Raw genomic sequence first — 22,865 nt, forward strand, 5'->3', positions numbered from 1 at the left:
TGAGCTATGCAATACTTGGAAGTTTCCAGACCACTGCTTTGAGTGAACAGCTAGTATGGGAAATTATACCTCTCCCTGCAAGCCTAAATGCAGAGCAGCAGAGTCCAGATCTGCCTCCTACTTTCTTCCATTGTTAACTAGGATTTTAAGGCAGTCATTTTTGTATTTAAGGACTTCAGTGCTTCTGAGAGCAGGGCCAGTGCAGAGAGAGATGTGGGTGGAAGCTGTGCTATAGCTTTTCTGAAAGCTTGTATCTGATCTGAGAACTACAGTGACCAATCAATGTCCTGCCAGATTAAGCATTTATCTGCAGTGTCATAGCTTACCCTGCACATCCTGCCAGCAAGCTCTTTTGGTGAGGAAAGGTCCATGTTTTGTATTCCTGGGGTAAGGGAGGGGAGCTGGACGTGGGGGGATTCGCTGACCTTTAATGAAGACCTGAATTTGTTTTGTGTTTGTTTTTTTTCTTCCTTTTTCTCTTGTAGCAACAACTACGTATGCGGATCAAGTTGACATATAATCACAAGGGCTCAGCCATGCAGGATCTAGCAGAAGTCAACAACTTCCCCCCTCAGTCTTGGCAGTGAGGCTCTGGCACCATTCTTATTCTCACCCCACCCAATCAAAAGAACTCTGGGAAGAAGGTTGTGATCCTTGGCAATCCCCCAAACTGCACCATGGGCATGGGGAACAGATGAGACCTGCTGATGAGGAGGAATTTTCCTGAAGTGATTGCTGACTTTGAAGCATATCTGTTAAGACTAATCTCCTCTCCTCTGCTGATGAGGCTGGCGGCTTGTGGAGGCTACTGTGCACTCCCTCACACATGCATTCACAGCCAGAAGCAACATTCCCTTCTCCCCTCCTCTCCTCCCCCGCACCCCCCCCACTCTGCAAAAAAACACAGCCTGGTTGGAAGAGAAGTCTGGAATTTCTAGCAGGGAAACTTTCTTCTCTCTGCAGCAAGTGAACAGCTGCCCCTTCTTTCTGCTGTCTTTTTCCCCTGGGGTGGGCAAGGCGTGTTATCATTCATTACTAGCTGGCACTTTCATATGGGGCTCAGATTGGGGACTTGGGGAATGTCAGGCTGCCCTGCCTCTTTCTTCTTGTATCCCCTATGTCTGAAGGGGCTGAAGGCTTCTTATGGCCTATTCAGTGCATTATTGTATACACCCACCTCTTAGTTATGTGATACATACCAAGAGCAAGTTAGGCCTTGGGAGTTCATCTGCAAACCTGGGACAGTGCAGGAAAAGAGGTGCTGGTGAGAGTTGATAAAATTGCTTTGGTGCTGTACTTGGAAATGAAGACCTTACACTTGAATTTTCTTTCTTTCCATCAATAGCTACAGCCATGCAGATTCACAGACAGTCTTCTGTACCTTCCCCAGAAAGTGTGGTGATGTATGAGAGTTGTAGAGATCCAGGGAGCAGCTGGTTTTCTACCACAGATGATTTCATAGCCTTTTAATCTATTAGTTGTGGTTTATGGGTAGAAAACACATATTCAGTTTTGTAGATTAGTCTTTGAGGGCTCTGTTCCTGCTGGGAGACTCGTCAGAGACTATGCTGCAAAGTTGCTTTTCCCAGTTATTCCAGACCTTCTCCCCAATTTAATTTCCAGAGCCTGTTGTAGACCCCCTGGATTCCATTTGAGTTACTTCTGACTGGGATATTTGTGTTGTATCTGTAATATTGGCACTGAAATAAAGACCATGCGGTTTAAAGAGACCTTTTCCCATTTTGTTACTTAACTGATCCTTGTAGTTTGCTCCTTGCTCCCCTTTCAGAGAAATGTGCTAGTTCAGGTTCAGACTGAAAGTAACTGAACTGTTTTTTGAATGGAAGCCAGTCATTTGAATATTTGGATCCAAAGATTTGAGGTCCAGTACTCTTCTAAGCTTACAGAAAGCTGTGTTCAGTTATGCTTCCTAGTGTGAACTGTTGTCGAGGTAGTAGAGTTCTGTGAATTCTCATGGAGGCAATGTATAGGACATAAAGCACAGTGTGACAAAACTATTCCAGATGTTCAGCACTCTTCAGGGAGGAAGAGGGGAGGATGTATCTTAGATCTTTATCCATGAGTGTGCTGGTAAGCTGAAGGTACTCCAGCTTCCAACCCAGTGATTTCTCAAAAGAAACAGATGGCACATCTGCTTTATTTCTGTTATAGGGCTTTCCAGATAGCGATCATTCAGTGCTCTGATGGCAAGCTTAGACACAGCTTTTTGGGTCTGCAAAAGTGCTAACACTAGGCTCCAGTCCTTGCCAAAAACACTGCAAGAGTGGTGCACAGTGTACTTAGGGAAAATTGAAGACCTATTCTGCCCTTGAATCGGGAGCGGGAGGCCACTAAAGGTTGTTCAGTCTGCTTTGGCTTTAACTTCATTAAGTAATATAATGTAGGACTGGCTGTCACTGACTTAAGTGCTGGTCTGTGTAGTGGAATATGTTTAGTTTCTTTTGGAGAGCATTTTTGCTGCCTTATTGATGAAACAGGTTTGGGCCTTTGGATTAGCAAAGAGTTTTATTATTCTACTGGAACTGGCATCAGCATGGGGTTATAAAATCTAGAAGAATGATGTATGATTCCTTAAAAGTAATTCTGGGTTGTGGCAGGCTCATGCCTTGGCTATCAGTGATGAGACAGATACTGTGCTTCAGCTAGAAGCATCATGAAGCAGGCAGTCTTGCAGAAAATGGCTGAATCGAAGACCATTTGTAGGTGCTGAGCATTTATCTTTGTTGGTTTGACTGCAGTTGTGATTATTCACCACCCCATTAGTTCAAACTCCTTGGTGTTAAAGGCTGAGCATGTTCAATCTAGACTCCAGTGAGCTCTGAGGGTGTCCCAGATACGAAGCTAATGGAAAGTCTTTGCCTCAGTTCCTGAGCACCCCATAAGTTCTCCCATTCTCCTCACAGAATTGTACATGGTCACTTGTACTGAAAGCTGGCACATTTCAATCTCCATTTGTTTTTGCTGAGAAAGAGCACTGGTGCAGGAGATTAGATGGGGAGAAAGAAGTAAATGGTCTCTTACCTGGCAAATTTGTGGCAGCATAGTTGGAAACAGCTTATCTTGTCCCTCTTGTTGCACTTGTTTTCTGTCCCCTAGAGCAGCTGGGTTTTGTTGTTGGTCTCTGGTAAGCTTGTAGGGTAAATTCCTACTATGTTCTTGGCTCCTTCAGCCACTCTTGCACAGAGTGTTTGTGCTTTGGGAAATAGGCACTTTGACATATATTTCTGAGTCGAGCTGAACGAGGTGGTGCATGTACCTGAAATGCATTTTGCTTGAAGCCATCCCTTGGCTATGAAGTACTCCTTTGTAGCAGCCGAACATTCCTGTTGTCCTTGGAGCTCTTTCCCTTCCCCTTGCTAAGGGATGGGGTACTAACATTACGCCAGAAGGAAGGCCAGGTTTCACATGTTCCCATATCTGCTATACTAAATACCATTGCTTGCTCCTTGACTTCTAAGTACATCTCTTAAGCTCTGTGCTGCTGCTTTGTTTTCTTACTGGAGAGTACTCGCATGTCCACATCTGAGGCACTCTGAGGATAGGGCGAGTCTTTTTTCCACCAGTTGAATGCAACAATTCTTACAGGTCTGGTCAACATTTTCCTGGCTTTGGTGTAAGGGGAATATAAAGGGAGCAAGATACAGACTTCATGGCTAATCTTACTAATATCTGCACTGGAGACTCTGGAGCTGAGAGAGATTGAATGTGTGTTTTTTCAAATGAATGTATTTTGAGTCAAAAAATGATGGAAAGAATAGTGGCCATAATGGGCCTGAAGGGGGAGAATACATGGGAAGGTCCTAAGATTCGATTTTGTCCAGGTTTTGATGGGACAAAATATGGCCTTGAACAACCTTTTGAAGCAATAGCAGTGAGGGGACTGCCACCTATACAGTACCTTGGATATATAACTCAGAAGATGCCGAAACAGCTGGGAAAGGTGACTTGGTGCCTTCCCCAAGGCTGGTACTAGCTGCAAGATGGAGCAGCAAAGACAGCTTTTTTTTTTAGATCTGCTGGTGCGCTTTCTATGTGTTCATTTTCTATTTGGGGGCTGTGAGGGAAGGAGCTACTGGGCTGCTTCCCTCTGAACTTTCACTCTATTCCTGTATATTCCTTTTTCTTTCCTGATGTTGTAATTTACATTTTACATAGAGCCCCATCCCATCTCTTTGACAGTATAGTAAAAAAAAAAAAACAAAAAAAAACCAACAACAACAACAAAAAACCAAAATAAAACCCCAACAAACCCAACCAAATTTAAAGTAAAAACATGCCATTTGAATGCCTGGTGGCATTCAAACTTCAGACCTATTTTTGAGATGTGAAAAATTTAAATAAATGCTGAGTCTTAGGAGTGAGGAGCATAATGGATGTAAACATTTACATGGGATGCATTAGACTTCTGCTGTGTGTATTGTCTTTTGGTTGAAACAAATTATGAAGTGACTAATAAAATGAGTCTATTCAATGATTTAAAACTGTGCCTTGTTGCTTTTTGCAAGTACAGTGGGATAGGACTTACTGATTCTTAATGTTTGGCCATGACAAGGTCAGATGATGTGAAATAATCAATAAGGGCAGAATTTGGAAAACTTTCTAGGAAATTTTGGAGAGCAAAATGAATAGACAATTACAAAATGCTTAAACAGTTCATGTGAAATACCACCCTGAAAGAGAGCTTGTTGACTGCTAGCAGCAATACTTGTCCAGGTGCTAGAAAGATGTGATGAGATCTGAACACAAGGCATTTTTTTCCCTGGTGTTTGCAGACTGCCCTTGGAGTTCATTACTATTCCCTTGCTGATTAAAAAGCCCCGTTTCATACTCCATGTGCCTCTGGGACAAGGATTGTTGTAATCTCATGGTCCGTTAAAGCAATACACGTGCCTGCTGTAAGGTTCTTCCTTGCAGTTTCTAGTCACAGTGACATTTTATTAGATAACTTTTCATGTGTTTTCTAATACTTCTCTCTGCAGAGTACAATCTCCTCAATATTGCCATGTGTCCTTCCTTTACGGAAATTCTCTTGAGGCAAAGTAGTTGCAGAACTACAAAGCTGTAGCTAGAAATGCATTGTGATCGTGCCTTTCTGTAGGGAAAACCCAATGAAAATTTGATTTATTTTAAAGTCTTCTCAGCTTGTGTGTGTGGTCTGGAAGTGTTAAGAACTAGGTGTTTTTTCCTGTGACTGCCTTGGTTTAACTGCATGAATTAATACAAAGTGCCAGGGAGCACTTTTTAACCTTGCTGGTAAGATAAGATGGGTTGTCTCTCAGTTCCTTGTTTTGAAATAGAAGAGCCCTCTAGATACTGGAGAATTCAGAAATGGCATCAGAAACTGCCAGTTTGTGTGGCAGCGAATGGTCAGGTGTCTTAGGCTCTGGTTCTGGAGCGGGACAGACCACCGGCAAGCTTTTCCTTGGCGTTCCTCCTGTGCGTGGGGCCTGAGCCCAGGGACCGCTGTGTGGGCAGCGCTGCGTGCATCACGTGTGCCCAGGAGCAGGTCCGCAATGCTGCATAGGAAAATGCTCGGATAGACCAGGAAGAAGGCAGGAAATGTTTAAAGGAAACATGTAATAGAATTGAAAGTGTTTGGTGCAGTAATAATACCAATGGTGACAATTTGGAAAGCATGTCTGGACTTAATTCTGAAATAAGACCAGGAATTAGTGTAGCAAGAAGGAAGTGCGATGATGACTGGCTAAAGTGTGTTGAAGTTTGGAACCATTGGTGATGATGGGGAAGGTGGAAGGCTTTTGTTGTTTTGATTCTAACGGGCTTGATCCTGTTCAGGCACAAACAGTAGCCGTCTTAAAGCATTAATCAAATTCTGGTAAACTGCACAGTGATGATGGTAATTATTAGCAGACAGTAGTTAAGACTCCTGACCTAACGTGATCGACCTGCACAGCACCGGGAGGAAGGTGATGTTCAGATACTCAGCTGTGTAACTTCAGCCTCGGGAGGCTAATGGTACCGGACACTCCGGAGGTGGGCAAAGGAAATCGCGTGGCAAGACAGTTTGAGAGTATACTCAAAGCTTTTTCTTCTTTCGTCTTCTGCTTAGTAAGTAGTTCATACCTGATGCTTCTTAGAAGCAGCTGTATAACTCGCAGTAATAGAAACTGCATAAATACAGCGCTCGGGAGCTTTGCAGTCCGCCGGTGCTGCTGCTGTCGTGCTGACTGCCGAACTTCCTGGGAGGTCTCCGACTTCGCACCGGCCCTGACGCGCGTCCCGAGGTCGGGGCAAGGACTGAGGCAGGTGAAATAACGCGCGGCCGCGCTCACGGGGCCGTTCCCCTGCGCCACGCCCGCGGGATGAAGGAGCCGACCCGGCTCTGGCAAAGACCGCGGGGCCCGAGCCGGGCGGCACCGCGCCCGCCGGCGGCCCCTCGGGCGGCGGAAGCTCGCGCGCTTCCGGGGCGGGGCCTCCGCGGAGCCGGGGCGGAGCCGCCGCCGCTGCCCGGGTCTCGCCGTCCGGCCGGCGATGGGGGAGGCCAGGTCGGGGCCGGGGGCCGGGCCGGGGCCCAGGGAGGCGCCGGAGCCTGAGGAGGACGAGGCGGCAGCGCCGGGCAGCGCGCGGGGGGGCCGGGCGGGGCCCCGCGGCGGCATCCGGGTGCTGAAGGTGAGGAGGGGAGCGGGGCCTACGCCGCGCGGGTCGTTCGGGGGCCGCTCGGCCCGACCGCTGCGCCCGGCCCTCTGCGCCCGGCAGCTCGGCGCCGCGCCTCGGGCGCTGCCCGCCTTGACCTTGGCGGGCGGCCGGGAGGGTCTGGGGTCTTTCCGCGTCCGAGCGGCCCGGCCCGGTCCCCTGTCCGGCCCGGTCCCCTGTCCGGCCCGGTCCCCTGTCCGGCCCGGTCCCGAGGGGGCGCCGGCGGCGCGGGAGCCCCCAGCCGAGCGGAGCGGCGGGCCCCCCCGGGCCCGGCTGCGCCTGCAGCCTGTGCAGAGGGGCTGCCTGCGAGCCCGGCGGCGGGGCCAGGTCGGACCGGTCAGCTGCGGCCTTCGAGGGAGGAGGGCAGTCAGACGCCGACTCGGAGGCAGCTGCTGACGCTCTGGTTTGGGCTGCCTTGCAGAGAAACGTGAAGCGCAACGGGAGCAGGAGCTGTTTGAACAGGAGCCGGTTTGGTTCCCGTGAGAGGGACTGGCTGAAAGAGGACGTCGGACGAGGCTGCATGTATGTTTATGGAAGAGATTCAGCAGCTACTGCTTCTTCAGACTTGCGCTTGGTCCTTTGTACAGTGGACACCCCAGCGTCTGAGATATGTGATGGAGAAGGGAGGAAAAACCTCTTTTTGCAACTTCATGGAGACCTGGTCAGGTGAGGGCTGAGAAGGATAAATCTGTCTGAGAAACATTTGCTTTAGTCTTGCAGGGCTCCGTTCACTGTGTGCCTACGTATGTTAGCAGGGCAGATAGGGAACAGACAGAGGTGGTAGATAGCAGTTAGATACAGCCTTGAGTAATGCAATTCATAAAAATGAAGTAGTGGTGTGCCTTTTACACATTTCTTAGTTAAGCCGTAGGTTAACTAGGGTTAACCAGCTGTGAGGGTTTATCTGCTGCTCCAACCAGAAATGTGACCTCATTTTGTAGGTAGAGGCTACTGTTCATAAACTCCTTTATTATGTTCTGTGTTATGGACATTTTAGTGTCCAGAAAACTTAAGCTATTTAAGAGGCTGTAAACAGTTATTCTGAGTCAGCGAAACATGTAAGGTATTTTCACAGTTATGTCATGTAATATTTATCTGTTAGTAATTTTTTTGCTAACGAGTTGCTAGGTAAATAATTAAAGGTAGACAGAAAGATAGCGTAGTAAGGGTTATATAAAGAAGGTTTAAGCATCAGATTATATGTTTTATGCCTGCAGTCGATTTAGGCTGAAAATAGACAACTCAGGGTTTAATGTGCATGAACTTTATGCTGTGAGTGTATTAGGGACTCTTCTAGGTTTACAAGATCGCATTAGGTTTGTTAGGATTTAAGCTTTGCATTGATTCTTCTGGACTTAAGATTCAGTTACAAAGTTGCCACTCCTGTTCTCAGGGGAAAAAAACTGCTGTGGTCTCCTTACCTGAAGGCTAAGCAGTAGAAACAACACATGTTGAACAGGACTAGTAGCTGTTTTTTTGATAGTGAAACGAAAGTCGTAAGTCGTGTCAAAATTTTAAAAACATGGCATGCGTTTGATCAGGTGGAGGGAGGGAGTGCTAGTGGCAAGAGATGCAGAGAATAGATGTGGTTAAAACTGATTGTTGAAAAAGTTATTTAGACCTGTTTGCCTTGCCAGCCTGGGTTATCGGAACCAGGGATAGGTTAGTTAGAAATACTGTATGAGGGTAGACGGGCACTTGAACATAGCCATCAAGGCAGCTGAGAATCTCCATTCATTGCTTGAAGAATTTATAAGGAAATGGGCTTGTTTTGGACCCTAACAGTGTGCAGATTTTCCGGCATTTAGAAAGAAGAGGACACCCTTTACTGCAGATCATGAAAAAGGCTAGGTAAAGCTTGTAGATGTGTTCAGAGAGGAATGTTTTGACTTTTTTTTAGCTCTTGAAATGGCTTTTGTGTTTGAATTCTTTTAAATATCTCTCTCTTCTCGTGCTAGGTAGCCATACCTGTCTTTAATTTGTGGCAGGCTTTGCACTGGATTAGCAAATTGGTCCTGCTACCAGTGTTTTGGAAGCAAGTACCAAGTCGTAAATGTTTGCTTGTTGCCTCTTGTTGTGTTTAGCACTTTGTCAAGATTTGTCTTAAATTTCATAAAGAGTTCTTGATTACAGCATGTCTGTTCCTTGTAATTCTCAGAACGTATTTGCCACAGAAGAGATCTCTGAATTACTTCCCACTCAGTTGTTCTCAGTAGCGAAATGGGAGTTACCAGTATTGCTTCAGTAACATCTGTGTTAGTCACGGGAAGCAGGCCTGAATGGTACCTGCTGGCACGTCCACAGGAAGGTGACAGAATACTCAAGATACCCCCATGCCTTGTTGACCGTGAACAAGGTTTGCTGATTACTTTAATATAATGTGTTTGCAAATACAAATTACTCTGCTAAGCATCTGATTGCATTTTACCGTAGGTACGTTTGTCTCAAACAACTTCTGAATTCTTCACTCTTTTAATATCAGTAGGTGACTTTCTTTCAGAAGCTGAGTATGGCAAAGATTGATTTGGCACCTGACTCAGAAGACCGAAAGCTGGACAGTAAATGGAAGAATAACAGAAAGCTTTTTTTGTGTATTCGCTTTAAATATTCGGTGGTGTCCTCATGATCATTCTGCGTTTCCCTTTCAAGTCCGTGTACAGGGGAGTCAGTTTCTGTCAGAACTTTTTCTTCTCCACAGTGCAAGGATCTTTAGAGTTCTCCTAGCTAGAATCTTTCCTTATGTTAGCATGCTTTCTTATTCAGAAATTATACCTTCTTGCAGAGGAGGGGATTAAACAAAAAAAGCACGGATACCTTCTTTGGTCTGGACATCCCCCACAACAAAAATTTAAACTACAGAGATTTGAAGACTTGACTGTTGCTTATGAAGAAGAGCTACAGTCGCAGCAGGAGTTGTGGAACTGTTGCTACTTTTTGTTGGCTGTTCTGTCTCCTCAGCCTTTGCACCTTCGCGTGACGGGGCTGCTTCTCTGACTATTGGAAGCGTCCAGTACCTGATATGTGATACTGATGTGGATAAAATGAGCTGCTTCTGAAAATAGCAGCTGCTGTGACAGCCAGGGTGTTCTCCATGTGTGCTAGCATTCAGTGTGTATTGCACTGGCTACAGGATGGATTTTTACATTTCTAATGTGATCGCATGCCAGCTTGTGTTTCATGCCACATTGTTTTCTCTCAAAGGGAAAGCACATTTTTCTACCTCAAGCTTTAACTATTGCCTCTGGAAGCTGTCAGGCTTGATCATGTTAGTGAAGAAATTCCATATAGAAATGCCGTTCCAGATACTGGTTTTGGTTTTCCCTCTCCTGGCCTATCCTAGATTTTGTTAGTGAATCACATGGCTCTTGACAAGAACTTGGACCAGGGATCCATTCAGTCAGGTCTCTAGAATGTCTCCAAAGGCATTCAGTGAATTGCTCCCTTTCCTGGTTTGAATGTGGTCCGTAGGTAACAAGCTGCTTTGTTCATTGCTTTATTTACAAAGCCCTGTGCTGGACCTGTGAGTGTCATTAGCTAAATGCCTGGACTCTGCGCTGGTGTTTCCTGGGTCACAGACCCAGCTTACGGCTAGTGCCAGCAGAGCAGCTCGGCCGCGGGCTGGGAGTCAAACACCCTTCCCACCAGGTCTTCACGCTTGAAATGTGTAACACCAAGCCATGCTTCATCTGCGGAGTGGTCAGTCGTTGTCTCCTGTGTACGTGCGACTTTTTAGGTGTTGATTTTTCTGTAAACTCAAACTCTTTTGCCAGGCAGTGAACTTTGAACAACTTGTGGCGTTTTGCAGACAATTTGAAGAATTCGGAAGACTTAACTTTTTGGCAAAGCTTTTGTCTTCCAGCTAGTGGCAAGCAAACCTAGATGGTGCAATAGTACAGACTATTCTTTTGATTGATTTTCAGATAGGAATGGTACTATGGCAAGAGAGATACATTTGTTAGGGGATTAGGCTTGAATAGATATTACTGCCAATGTTCCTTTTGTACATGGCTTTTTTAGAAAAGAAACAAAACCGAGGGCATTGTGTTTGATATCTGCAAGAAGCATATCAGTTTGATTTATGTGGAGAAGAAAGAAAATTAAGGGTTTTTCAGATTAGCATTTTGAAACCCTGCAGCAGTAATTCTTGCTGAAGTGAAAAATGAGAAGAATAAAAATAATAAAAAAATCAGATTTCGTCTCCAGAAGGGGCAAGTATGGTGGGATAGAGTATCCAGCTTTTGCAGGAGGGTAAACCACAGTACTGTACCTCAGAGAGTATTGAGCAACCTGTAGAACTGTGATTTAATTTGTGTCGTATGAAAAGCACTTATCCCTTTACTGTATTAAGGTTCTTCCTGAATTCTGATGCGCAAGTATATTGTTCAGTGCGTACTTGCAAAAGTGTCAGTCCATTCAGCAACCAAATTGTAATGTTTAAGTGTGTTTTTTTTCCCTAGGAAACCTAGATGCAGACTACTTGAAGTATTCTTTTTGTGAGTGACATTCAAGCATTTATGGTTCCTGAGCCATGTGTCACATGCTGGAAAAGCTGGTTTTTGGCAAGCATAAGGCTTTAATAGGAGAAGAATTGGAATCTAGGGGTAGTCAAGGGAAACTTGGGCAGGGTATTTGGAGATCCAGTTAAATCTCTCATATTCTTCTTGGATTCTGCACTGAAGGGTATAGAATATATCAGGGTTTACTGTGTTGGAAGTCAGCATTGTTCAATGCAATCTATTATTTATTCCAGTTTCTAGTAGCTTGCCTGTTATAGGAGACGGATACACAGGTTTGTAATTTCCAAGGTTACCTCAGAAAGCTCTTTTGAAAGTTTGGTGTCATGTTTACTGCTATCTGTAGCAAAAAAAAATTAATTGATAATGTAAACCTCAGTTACATATTTATAGAAGTGCTTGGCTCGACGCTTCTAGATCTCGACAGAAGGTCCTAAAAAAGACTGAGAGCCTGCATTTGAACTGAAGAAATCTCTGCAAAGAGAGAGGCATTGATGGCATTACACTCTTTTGAACTAATCTCTTGTCTCATGTCCATTTCGCAAAGCAGGGAAAGAAAAAAGCGTTTTGTAAATCAGCTTTTCATGCTGATTGTACAAAGAGCTCTGTCTTAGCTGGACTCGGATCTTCTTCCAGGAGTTCCAAGATGATGAGCAGTGTCAGAATGATTGGTGGTGGTGCAGGTGATCAGCACTGTTTGAATTTCCATTCTTGACTGCTGTTTTCCTTTTTTGGGGGGTTTGTTTTGGAAGCTATTTTCCACTTTATTTTGGAAAGCATGGAATCTGGTCCTTGCTTATAGGCTCTCCAAATTGTTTTAGAAGACCTCTCATCTCATTGAAGATATAAAGTGGATGGCATCATCAAGAGTGAAGTCATCCCAATTACAGAGGCAAGTTACACTTTTTGTGATACTGAGTCAAACTTGGATTCTGCTTCTATGACACATGAAATGGTACCAGGTAATTTCCATGTGGTCTTGAGATTAAAAGTTGACACAATTAGAGCTAAACAACTAAACCTGGACTGGCAGAGAGGAACCTCTTGAAGTTCAACAAAGTGAAAAGCCAAGTCCTGCACCTGGGGAGGAACAGCTCCAGGCATTAGTACACACTGGGGGCTCACTAGCTGGAAAGCAGCTTTGTGGAGAGGGACCTGGGCATCCCAGTGAGCAACAAGCTGACTGTGAGCCAGCAGCGTGCCCTTGCGGTAAAGAAGGCCAGCAGTAACCTGGGCTGCGTTAGGAGGAGTGTTGCCAGCAGGCCTAGGGAGGTGATCCTTCCCCTCTACTGGCACTGGTGAGGCCACGCCTGGAGTGCTGTGTCCAGTTCTGGGAGTACAAGAGAGACAAGGACTCACTGGAACCAGTCCAGCACAGCACCACTAAGATGGTTAAGGGACTAGAGCATCTTTCGTCTGAGAGAGCTGGGACTGTTCAGCCTGGAGAAGGCTCAGGGGAATCTTATCAATGTGTATAAATACACATGATGGAAAAAGATGAAGGAGATGGAGCCAGGCTGTTTTCAGTGGTGCCCAGTGACAGGACCAGGGGCGATGGGCACAAAGTGAAACACAGGAGGTTCCTTCTGAACATCAGGACATACTTTTTCACTGTGAGGGTGACGGAGCACTGGCAGAGGTTGCCCGAGAGGTTGTGGAGTCTCCTTCGAGATACTGAAAACCCAACTGGACGAGTTCCTGGACAGCCGGCTGTAGGTGGCCCTACTTGAGCAGGGGATTGGACTAGATGATCACTCCAGGGGCTTGTTCCAACCACATTGAGTCAATGATAAAAAAGATTTAAAAAAAAAAAAAAAAAAGCTCAGGAATCTGATTTCCATTTTACTAGTGCTAATGGATGGACTGACTTTGGAAAAAGTATGTATTTAAAGTCTTAAATACTTGCATTACTGTTTTGTATGATTTAATGCCATACTTGCCATGGAGATTAAACTCACTTTCTAGTCAGCATAAGGGGATAGAAATATCTGTACTGAATTGTTGGCAAGTTGAACAGCAGAAATCATCTGAGTTCAGTGATTTGGCATTACGTACCTTAAACTCCTGTGGATTCTGAGCACTTGTTCAATTTTTTTTGGAAAGTTTAAGTGAATTTGGCTTTCACAAATTTTTTTCTTCAAAAAAGGCATTACAAATAATTGGGAACGCGGCAGAAACTGTGTCTTTGTCATACATGTGTGTCATAGCATCTGACTTGGATACCAGAAGAGAATAGTTAGGCCTGGGGAGGGCGGGAGGGGGCGGGATTGTGCTTACTGCTGAAATTTATCTGAATTTGCATTAAACTACACTGGCTAGCTCTTTATTTCCTTTCCTATACTGGTTTAAAGAAGGGGCAGAAAGAAAAGGCAGTTTTCCAAATGTTTTTTCTATTTAAAAAAAGCACCACCACAAAAAACCACAACAAACCAGCAGTAGCAGCAGCAATGGCATGCATTGCTGACAGTCATCTGATTACATCTTGAACTTTAAATTGATGGATGAATATTATTCTCATGTATGAGTTTTGGAATATACTTACAGTACATATCAAATTGCTATCTCTGACATTGCTTTTAATCACATTGGAAGCTTCACAAAATTAGGATAACTCCTAAAAATAAATTAAAATTATGACCGGTGACAGACATTGGTATGAATAAACAATGTTTACTACCGGTTAAGGGAGCTGATATTTCATAAATTAAAATTTAAATCGTACTGGTCCAATCAAGGAAGGAATAAGAAGAGATTTCCAAGCAAACCAGCTCTATCTGGGAGTAATCCTTTTGGGTGGATTTGAAGATACAGATCAAGGTTTTCCTCCTTTATCTTTTAAATAAAGCCTATTTATGGGTTGAAATTTGCCAGTAATTTTCTGATTATATTTAGGGCTGACTAGAGTCTGCAAGACCTGACATCAGTTTATTAGTCAGTAGAAGCTCCAAGAGACAATTTTTGAAGTGAGAGGAAGGGGGTTATTTCATATACAGCCTTCTGGCTAGCAAGTTGATGTATTTCCATGTAAAACAAAAAGACAGGGGAGCAAAGTTGCCCTAATCAGGCTAAGCAAACATTGAGCGGTAAGAACTGGTTTTCTGGATCAGGTGTGTATCAGCTGCATTGTCTTTTCAGGCTAGAAACTTTGTTGGTTTGGACCATAACTTTGCCAGTAATCCTGTTTCTGATCCAGAGGTCCTATATGTGAAGTGAAAGAGTTGCAGTGTATGTGCTTGAAATACCTGAGGTCATTTTACTTCTTGAAGTGTGTCCTGTTGACTACAAAGGAAGTCTGGATGACTAGATACTTGTAAATGGTGCATGTTTTATGAAATCAGTCCTGCCTTAATTATGAGATGGTAGTTGTAAAGCTGTCAGTAATAGTGGAAATACTATAGCATAATCATTAAAAAGAATCAGAAATATTTTTGTTCTTCAGTTGAGAAGAAGCGGAAAGGTTTGGTACCTACAGTAATAAAATATTTCACGTTAAGACATGCAGTATAAATGATATATGCAAGTCAACAGTTTGGTAGAAAACAGGTCTTACCGAACAAACGTGATCTTGATGCTTTGAAATTTCAAGCCTGGTCGCCAAAGGCATTAGTCATTTGTTGCAATGTGTGATGTTGGACAGGGCTCTGAACAACCTGATCTGGTTGAAGATGTCCCTGCTTATTGCAGGAGAGTTGGACTAGATGACCTTTAAAGGTCCCTTCCAACCCAAACCATTCTGTGATTCTATGTTCTGATGTCATTGGTAGAAAAGCAGTGCACAAACCCATAAAAGTCATTGGCTGATACCTTACAAATTGGAAACTGTTATTCAGTGTAAGCATTTTTTTTTTGGATGAGGGGTTAGTGTATGTCTGAATGAAGAAAGGTAAGCTTGCACTGTTCAGTTGCTCTGTTAATAATCTGCGGCTAAAAGAAAGGTAACGACTCAGGACGGCATAGATGGAGGGAATGATGAATACTGAGAAGTCAGTGCAACAGGTTGATCTAGATGGTTTAGCATACGGTGTTCTCTGGAAAACACTGCTTTTCAATATCACTGGATATATTTATGTAAAAGCCAAGTGTACTAAATACTAAAGAGGAGAGGAAGGAGACTAACTTGCAAAAACTGCAATTCCGGAGACTCATGGATTGAAGGGATAGGAGTGAATGTGCCAAATAGTCAAGAGCAGTTTGATCTAGGAATACGAATACTGTTGAGTAGAACCAAGAAGCCTTGGTATGGTTTTGTGTAGTCAGTGCATGGATACAGCAAACAGTCATGGTGCTAGTGCTTACAGAATGTTGGTAAGCTAAAAAAAAAAAATGAGTGGTAAAAATTATTTTGAGACGAAGTAGACCTACCCTACTGCAAGAAAATTTTAAAAGCACTTTGAGCCTCATCTTGAAAAGGAAGTTTGAAATGGTTAGTCTCATGATTTATAAACACCTGTTTAAAGAATAGATGACAAGTTGAGGTCCAGTGACCGTAATCTGAAGGTAGGCACTTTTAGATTAAAAGTGAGGATTTTTAATGGTGGATAATGAGTGGACCACTGGAGCAATTTATTTTAACTCCCATCTTACGTTTTCAGTGCTTAATCTTTTACACTAAGATTTTTTTTTTTTCCTTAAAGTAAAACTTCTAATTTAGCAAGAAGTTCTGTCATTTTTATTGCAGAAAATAACAATTCAGCGTCTCTGGAAGAAGTGAGATGAGAGGATCAGAAAACATCTTTTCTGTTCTGAATGTACTAAACCTCATGTTTCAGGAGAACTTTCTGTTATTGTCCTTTACTCAAGTTAGCCACTGAATCCTTCCTATGATCTGCTGTAGTTCTAAAAACGTCTTTTCTTTAAATGTACCGTTTGAGTTAATTTGCCAAAGCATGAGAATCTTGCACTGATGAGAGCTAAAGAGAATGGGAATTTTTCTTTTCTCTTTCTTTTTAGAAGTCATTCTTCAGAAGGATTCTCATATGCTTTGCTCCCAGCTGCATTTGGAAGAGAAATTTAAGTAGAGTTCTTTTATATCTTTCAGTCATTATACGTAGGTTTTTTTAATTATTTGGTGTCTGCTTTTTATGTAGTATTTCTGGGTTTGTTTCTTGTCATTGTTTCCTCCTGATGCTCCTTAATCATGGAATGGAAATAATCACCATGGATTTTATGGCTTATGCCTATTGCTTTTCCTCTCAGTTTCCCTTCTGCAATGTAATTCTTCAATGTTACAGTTCTTAAGTGCTACTTGACAAGCAGGAAGCACAGACCCCAAGGATGTGTGCTTGCCAGACCTTTTCAGAGGAGCAGAACAAACAGTATGTCAGTATTCCTTACACTTTAGCTGCAATAAGACTTGTTTAATCTTTTTTGCGTTCTCAAACTACTTTCTTGTATGTTTTGACAGGAGGCTGGAGCCCACAGAAAAACCCCTTCAGATTGTGTATGACTACTTGGCTGGGTTGGGTTTTGATGATCCTGTCAGAATGCAGGAAGAGGCAGCAAACTCTGATCTCAGCTGTATGATTCGCTTTTACAGTGGTAAGAAATTGCGTGTGTGCACACTGTCGCTGTTCCTGTAGCTTTAACTATGAGCTGGAACTGAGCTGAAGCCCAAGTCCTTGACCTGCTGGGTTTATAGATGGCTACATCAAACACCCAAAGTACCAGTAAGCATTTTTTAAAATAACGAGTTTTCAGGATTAATGGAAAAGAACACAATTCTGTAGTTCTCTTGATCCTATCTATGGCGTGAGAAAAGATGGCCCCATGGGAAGACACAAGATTGCTCTGTTGTCTTTAGTTTCCAGTGTTACAACAAATGCCTTAGAGCTCCTAATGGGGTCAAAAACATATTGCAGTTCTGTCTAGATATGCCTCAAGATTGTATTTCCAAAAGGTGTATGGACATGGGCAAGGGAGGTCCTGGTCAAATACCTCCACAGCCTGTAAATAGAGAGTGAAAGTACCAGCTGGTTAATAATAATGCAGGCTGCCGTTAGAAACCCAGTGCATGTCATTGCAGAAGCGAGACTTCTGAGTGGCCTATTGCATCAGTTTGGGCAGGATACCATGTGCATAAGGAGCAACAGAATGATAGTCATAGGCCCATTGGCGTATAGTGTTAGCAGTCAGAAAAGGAATTCACTGAAGTGAAGAGGACATGTAAAAGAAATAAGGCGAAGGAAAGCTGCTAATGAAATTATTTCAGTACTTTTAAATATTTCACCTGTGTATTTTTTGCATTTCAGAAAAAAATCTAAGTGCTTTTAATGGAAAAGTTCTTGCATAGTGGAGCTGGGTAGCCTGGCTAAGCTGCTAGCCATCATTTGTTTATTCAATGTCAAAAAATAGAATCATAAGAATTCAGCTTTTTCACTCCTTTACCTGAGACAAACCCCTTCTATCTTTGAGCTGTGTGCAGAACAGGCAAACCAGTGTAGAAGTACAATGGAGATGGAAAGAAGTATGACATGTGTATAGTCTGGATTTATAGGGCAAGGAGTAGGGAGTCAGAAGTTACTTCAGCTGGAAGGAGGAGAGGCATCAAGCATAGGGCTGTAGGGAACTTTTGAGGAAAAAATGAGCGGTTCAGTTTGGGTATGTCAAGCAGGAACTGCTGAAAATTCAGGAACAGTGACTTAACTCCATGGAAGCAAGTAGGTAGAAAATGGAATTGAATAGTTTCAGTCAGCATAGGAGGGTAGACCTGCTTAGAAAGAGGCTGTGAAGGAAGAAGTATGAGGATTGAAGAGTGTTCAGGACCTGTTTTAAGAAAGTAAAAGCAAATGCTGACAAAGTGGTTCTTAAAGGTAGGGAGGAATTAGAGGGAATGCTATGGAGGATTAGGTGATAATTTTGCAAAGCCTGCAGCTGAGAACATAAGGGACGAAGTAATGTATTTTAACCAGAGAAGCATTACTTAGAATCATAGAGTCACAGAATGGTTTGGGTTGGAAGGGACCTTAAAGATCATCTAGTTCCAACCCCCCTGCCATGGGCAGGGCCATCTTTCATTAGATCAGGTTGCTCAAAGCCCCAACCAACCTGGCCTTGAACACTTCCAGGGATGGGGCATCCACAACTTCTCTGGGCAACCTATTCCAGTGCCTTACCACCCTCATCGTAAAACATTTCTTCCTTACGTCCAATCTAAATCTACCCTCTTTCAGTTTAAAGCCATTACCCCTTGTTCTATCACCACATGCCCTTGTAAAAAGTCCCCCTCCAGCTGTCTTGTAGGCCCCCTTCAGGTACTGGAAGGCTGCTGCAAGGTCTCCCTGGAGCCTTCTCTTCTCCAGGCTGAACAACTCCAACTCCCCCAGCCTTTCTTCATAGGAGAGGTGCTCCAGCCACCTGACCATTTCCATGGCCCTCCTTTGGACCTGCTGAGAGCAGCAGACTTCTGGAGTGTGCTGAGAGCAGCCTTCTTATTTCTTTCACTCCTTGGGGATGTCTCTTGGATTTTTCTGCTCTCTTCCCACATTTCTGTCTGCCTTTCTCATGTGATACACTGGGTTTGTTTCTTTCCCTGCTGCATGGTGAGTACTTATGCCCAGTTGGGGTGATGGGAATACAAGTGAATTAATAGAAATCTCACATTAAACAGCAGTGAGAGGGAAGCATGCTTCCTGAAGTCTCGCTGTTGAGATACTTGTAGGAGCCCAAGAGTTTGAGGGGAAAGGATGTGTTAGATTGGCTGGGAGAATGGGGGGAAGGCTTCCTCTCAATAGTATTCTCTTGGAGAATGGACGCCAGTGACCCAGGCTGGATGGGGCAAGCTCAGAGACCAAATGTTACGGGGTCTTTACATGCTGCAACAACAGATCAAATGGAAGCAGTGCTTCAGGGCCATCAAACTGTTCATTTATGTCAGGTGTGACAGGCGTGAGTTGTAGAGGATCACACACTTTCTCTGGTGGGGAATTGTCTTGATTCCTTGTATTGCTGTAGCTGGACTTATGTAACTTGTAAAGTGCTGTTAGAGGTGCTAGCTCTGTCTGTTGATGACCTGTATCCTTGCTCTCCGTGGGAAAACCTGTGCTCGCTAATTGGAGCATGGAGTTAAGCATGATCACAGTGACATTCAAGGCCAAGCTCAGGAGCTTCAAAGAGTGACAGGAACTTGCCTATCCCTAGAGGTTAAGACCATTCTTACACATAGCTTGAGGAGTTGTGAAATAGCTGGGATTCAGAGTAGAAGTCCTTGAACGTTGCCCCTGGATGTTTCCTTAGCCCTGGGAGATAGGTATCACAGATGTTTTGGAAAGGATAGGGAAACTGGAGGATTGGTGTAGCTTCTTAGTAATATCTGGTGCTTGGAACAGTGCTGCTGTGGCAATCAGTAGGATACCACTTTCGGTCCCATAATACTGTTTTCTTACAAGTCTGGGACTGGTCTTTTAGCTTGGTGAAATCCAAGCAATTTTTTCAGTGGATGATTATTGTTTCTCACCATTAAAGGACATCTTATGCCAAACTTCATGTCCCTGAAACAAAGCTACTGTTGTAAATAAACAAACAGCTAAATATTTCAGCTAAATTCAGCCTGGTATAGCCATCAAGACAGTGCTTTAAATTTGGCAAGCTGAAGACCCTGCTTTCTAACTGAGAAACAGTATAACAACTTTAGTCAGAAAGGAGTGGTTAACTTTTTGCTCCTAATAAGTTTGGAGTATGGTTTGTGTCTGGAAGGGGGGCATGCATAACCGATAGTGAGAATATTTTTCCAGCAGATCTAATTAGAGTTTTTGTCATTGTCCTGCATATATGTTGACTACTCAGTTCCTCTGTCTGACTTTGGGGGTGAGGGAATATAAATACCTGCAGGTTCATGCTGCTTATGGGTGTCAGGACACTTGCAGGACAGTTCAAAACAGAAGCAGCATGTCAGTAGCAACTTCAAAATAAATGGATCTTTTCCTAAGTAAAACGAAGGACCCGTTGCCAGGATCTGTCTTGGGGATTATTTAGGATAAAATGAAATATAAATTTAATATGAGGAGATTCTTGACTCTTGAAACTTGTAAGTCCATCAGGTCAGGCTTATTCCTGTTGTTTAAAGTATTCAATTAAGTGACTATTTGGAAAATTTTCCTAGCCAGTAAGATAGTATAAACAGTGGACAGAATCTCAAAAAGCATCTGAGAGATTTGTCATTATCTTGAAAAAAAAAATAAAAGGGACAAGGAGGTAGGATAACCTAAAAGTAAGTGTATATGCATTAGAAGGCTGAAGTAGAATTCTACTTTGCTGGTTAGAGTCATAGCTAGCAGAGCACACAGCACAGCTGTAACAGTCAGTGCTTGAGCCCTTTCACTTGAATCATCTTCAGGGAAATAACTTTCTGCTGTAGCTGGTTTTCTAGGCCTTTCTTTAAAGCCCAGTAGAAGCCACTTATTTGATGGTTTCTGTGACTTGAGCTGACTCAACAAGAGTTTGAAATTGCTTTTCTATTGCATCTGAATGAAGGATGTTTGGCAAGTGTATAAGTTTGCTAGGGTCTGTAATTCCCTGTAGATTAAAAACACGCTACATGGCAACCCTTATAACGTTGTACTGAAAGGCATACAGTGGTTGCTTATCAGACATTACTGCACTGACTGAGGAAGTTGCTTGTCCTCTGCTTGAGATTTTTTTTAAAGTGCAACTTGTTTTGTCTTTACTTGTTCCTTACAATAACTGATTTTGCATGTTTCAGCTGTGTTGTTATTTGTACTCACAGCAGAGAATGAAGAACAAATAGAAAGTAAATGCTAATGTCCCCTTTTTCTTCAGAAAAGCCATGTCAAGTGGAACAGTTAGATCGCATCCTGCTCTCTGGAGTCTATAACGTACGCAAAGGAAAGACCCAGTTGCACAAATGGGCAGAGCGCTTGGTAATTCTCTGTGGTACGTGCCTCATTGTGTCCTCTGTGAAAGATAGCCACACAGGGAAGATGCACATCTTGCCTCTCGTTGGAGGGAAGGTAAGACTTTATTTGGTTAGCTTCCTGTGGCTTAGAAAGGAAGAAGGGATTATAATGATGGGGATTATCCACAAGAGGTTAATCTAGGCTTTTGTAACAAATTACTGCATTAACATGTACAGAGAGTTGTACAACCCCGTTCTGCTTGCTTTGCTTAAGTAGTAGTCTTAAGGCTAATAAAACAAAGAGACACTGCTTTCTGCTTTCACGTTAGTAGCTAATGTTGTGAATGGGCATTCTGGAAATTATTACTTCTTGGATCTACTTAGCAGAAAGATGTTAAGAAGGATTTCACCTTTCAATACTTAAAGGGGACTTATAAAAAAGATGGGGACAGACTTTTTAGCAGGGCCTGTTGCAATAGGACAAGGGGGAATGGTTTTAAACTAAAAGAGGGTAGATTTAGACTAAATATAAGGAAGAAATTTTTTACAATGGGGGTGGTGAAACACTGGAACAGGTTGCCCACAGAGGCGGTAGATGCCCCATCCCTGGCAACATTCAAGGTCAGGTTGGACGGGGCTCTGAGCAACCTGATCTAGTTGGAGATGTCCCTGCCCATGGCAAGGGGGTTGGACTAGATGACTTTTAAAGGTCTCTTCCAACCCAAACTATTCTATGATTTACTTCTGTGTTTCTGTCCCATAACTTTACAACTGTATTGTCAGCAAAATGTAAAGTTAGTGGTAGTAGGTAATACGTCATCCTAGACTTCAGATCCATTGTTATTGCTGGAGTTTAGGCAGACTGTTTTATTTTCAATTCTCCCTTTGCAGGTGGAAGAGATGAAACGTCGGCAGTACACACTTGCTTTCACATCTGCTGGAGCACAAGCTCAGACATACCATGTTTCCTTTGAAACGCTGGCAGAGTGCCAGCGGTGGCACCGACGGGCGTCCACGGTGAGGCTCTGGAGACGGGTGGTGGGTACAGGGGTAAGAAGGGTTTTCTAATGCAGGCTTGGTATGAAGCTATGATGCTGGAGAAAGTATCCAGACACTTTCCAGCTTTCTTCATTTCTTATGTGCTCCGGACTACAGAGATTTTCTTTTAGCCTTCTCTTCTCTCTCTGCCTGTGCAACATTGTTGAGTAGTAGTTCTGCATTTTTTCACCCCCGCTGCACCTATTGGGAGTAGCTAATCACAGGTCACTAGAACAAACCCCAGGGACTGGCTGACTTTACAGCCGTAGAAACCTATAAATTGCACCTGTTGCCATACTTGAGTCTGCCTAAACTGTGTCCTGGGCTGGCATGGGGCTACCCTGATAAGTTTGAGTTAACACAGAGATCGTAGGTCAGCAAGGAAAGTAGAGTTTGTTCAGAGCTGCCTCCTTATTGCACATTAAAGTACAATTAGATGGCGATAGCTTAATGCTGAGCCACACTTTGACCTCATATATATAATGTTATGAAATATGAAGTGAGTTCAGGATAAAGCAGGTCATAAAATCTGGAATGAAGCACTGAAGACCTCGAAACAAAGCATACTTAGTGAAAGGAGATTGATATTTGCCAAAGACTTTATGAAATGTTGCAAAACCGTAATTTATGAAGCCTTTTCATTATAACAGGTTATGTTTCCAATATTATACCCTGAACAAGCTAACAAAAGAAAGTTGGAAGAAGTAGCTAGACCAAGCAGAGGTTCTGTAAACCTTAAAGATGTGAACTGGAAAGTCAACTGCTTCCTGTTGGTGCTTGCATCATGG

At 43.4% G+C, this 22,865-nt stretch overlaps 2 protein-coding genes across 10 annotated transcripts in view; both read left to right on the forward strand.

Annotated features, from left to right (window-relative positions):
- The window catches only part of AP1G1 (adaptor related protein complex 1 subunit gamma 1), a 54,780-nt gene extending 50,544 nt beyond the window's left edge, over window positions 1-4,236 (forward strand). For all 3 annotated transcript variants that reach the window (XM_075161735.1, XM_075161736.1, XM_075161737.1), the window contains one exon: window positions 486-4,236. In XM_075161735.1, coding sequence (XP_075017836.1) covers window positions 486-587 — 102 coding nt within the window. In that variant the 3' untranslated portion in view covers window positions 588-4,236. The remainder of the gene's footprint in view (window positions 1-485) is intronic.
- Window positions 4,237-6,485: 2,249 nt separating this feature from the next.
- PHLPP2 (PH domain and leucine rich repeat protein phosphatase 2) overlaps window positions 6,486-22,865 on the forward strand; it is a 39,324-nt gene continuing 22,944 nt past the window's right edge. For 4 of the 7 annotated variants that reach the window (XM_075161727.1, XM_075161729.1, XM_075161728.1 and 1 more), the window contains exons 1-5: window positions 6,486-6,651; window positions 7,097-7,341; window positions 16,594-16,727; window positions 20,964-21,154; window positions 21,931-22,056. In XM_075161727.1, the coding sequence (XP_075017828.1) occupies window positions 6,514-6,651; window positions 7,097-7,341; window positions 16,594-16,727; window positions 20,964-21,154; window positions 21,931-22,056 (834 nt within the window). In that variant the 5' untranslated portion in view covers window positions 6,486-6,513. Of the gene's footprint in view, window positions 6,652-7,096; window positions 7,342-8,833; window positions 9,032-16,420; window positions 16,505-16,593; window positions 16,728-20,963; window positions 21,155-21,930; window positions 22,057-22,865 lie in introns of those variants that run through there. The other 3 variants (XM_075161732.1, XM_075161731.1, XM_075161734.1) reach the window with 3 other exon arrangements.

The sequence above is a fragment of the Calonectris borealis genome, chromosome 12 (assembly GCF_964195595.1).
Source record: "Calonectris borealis chromosome 12, bCalBor7.hap1.2, whole genome shotgun sequence".
Lineage (NCBI taxonomy): Eukaryota > Metazoa > Chordata > Aves > Procellariiformes > Procellariidae > Calonectris > Calonectris borealis.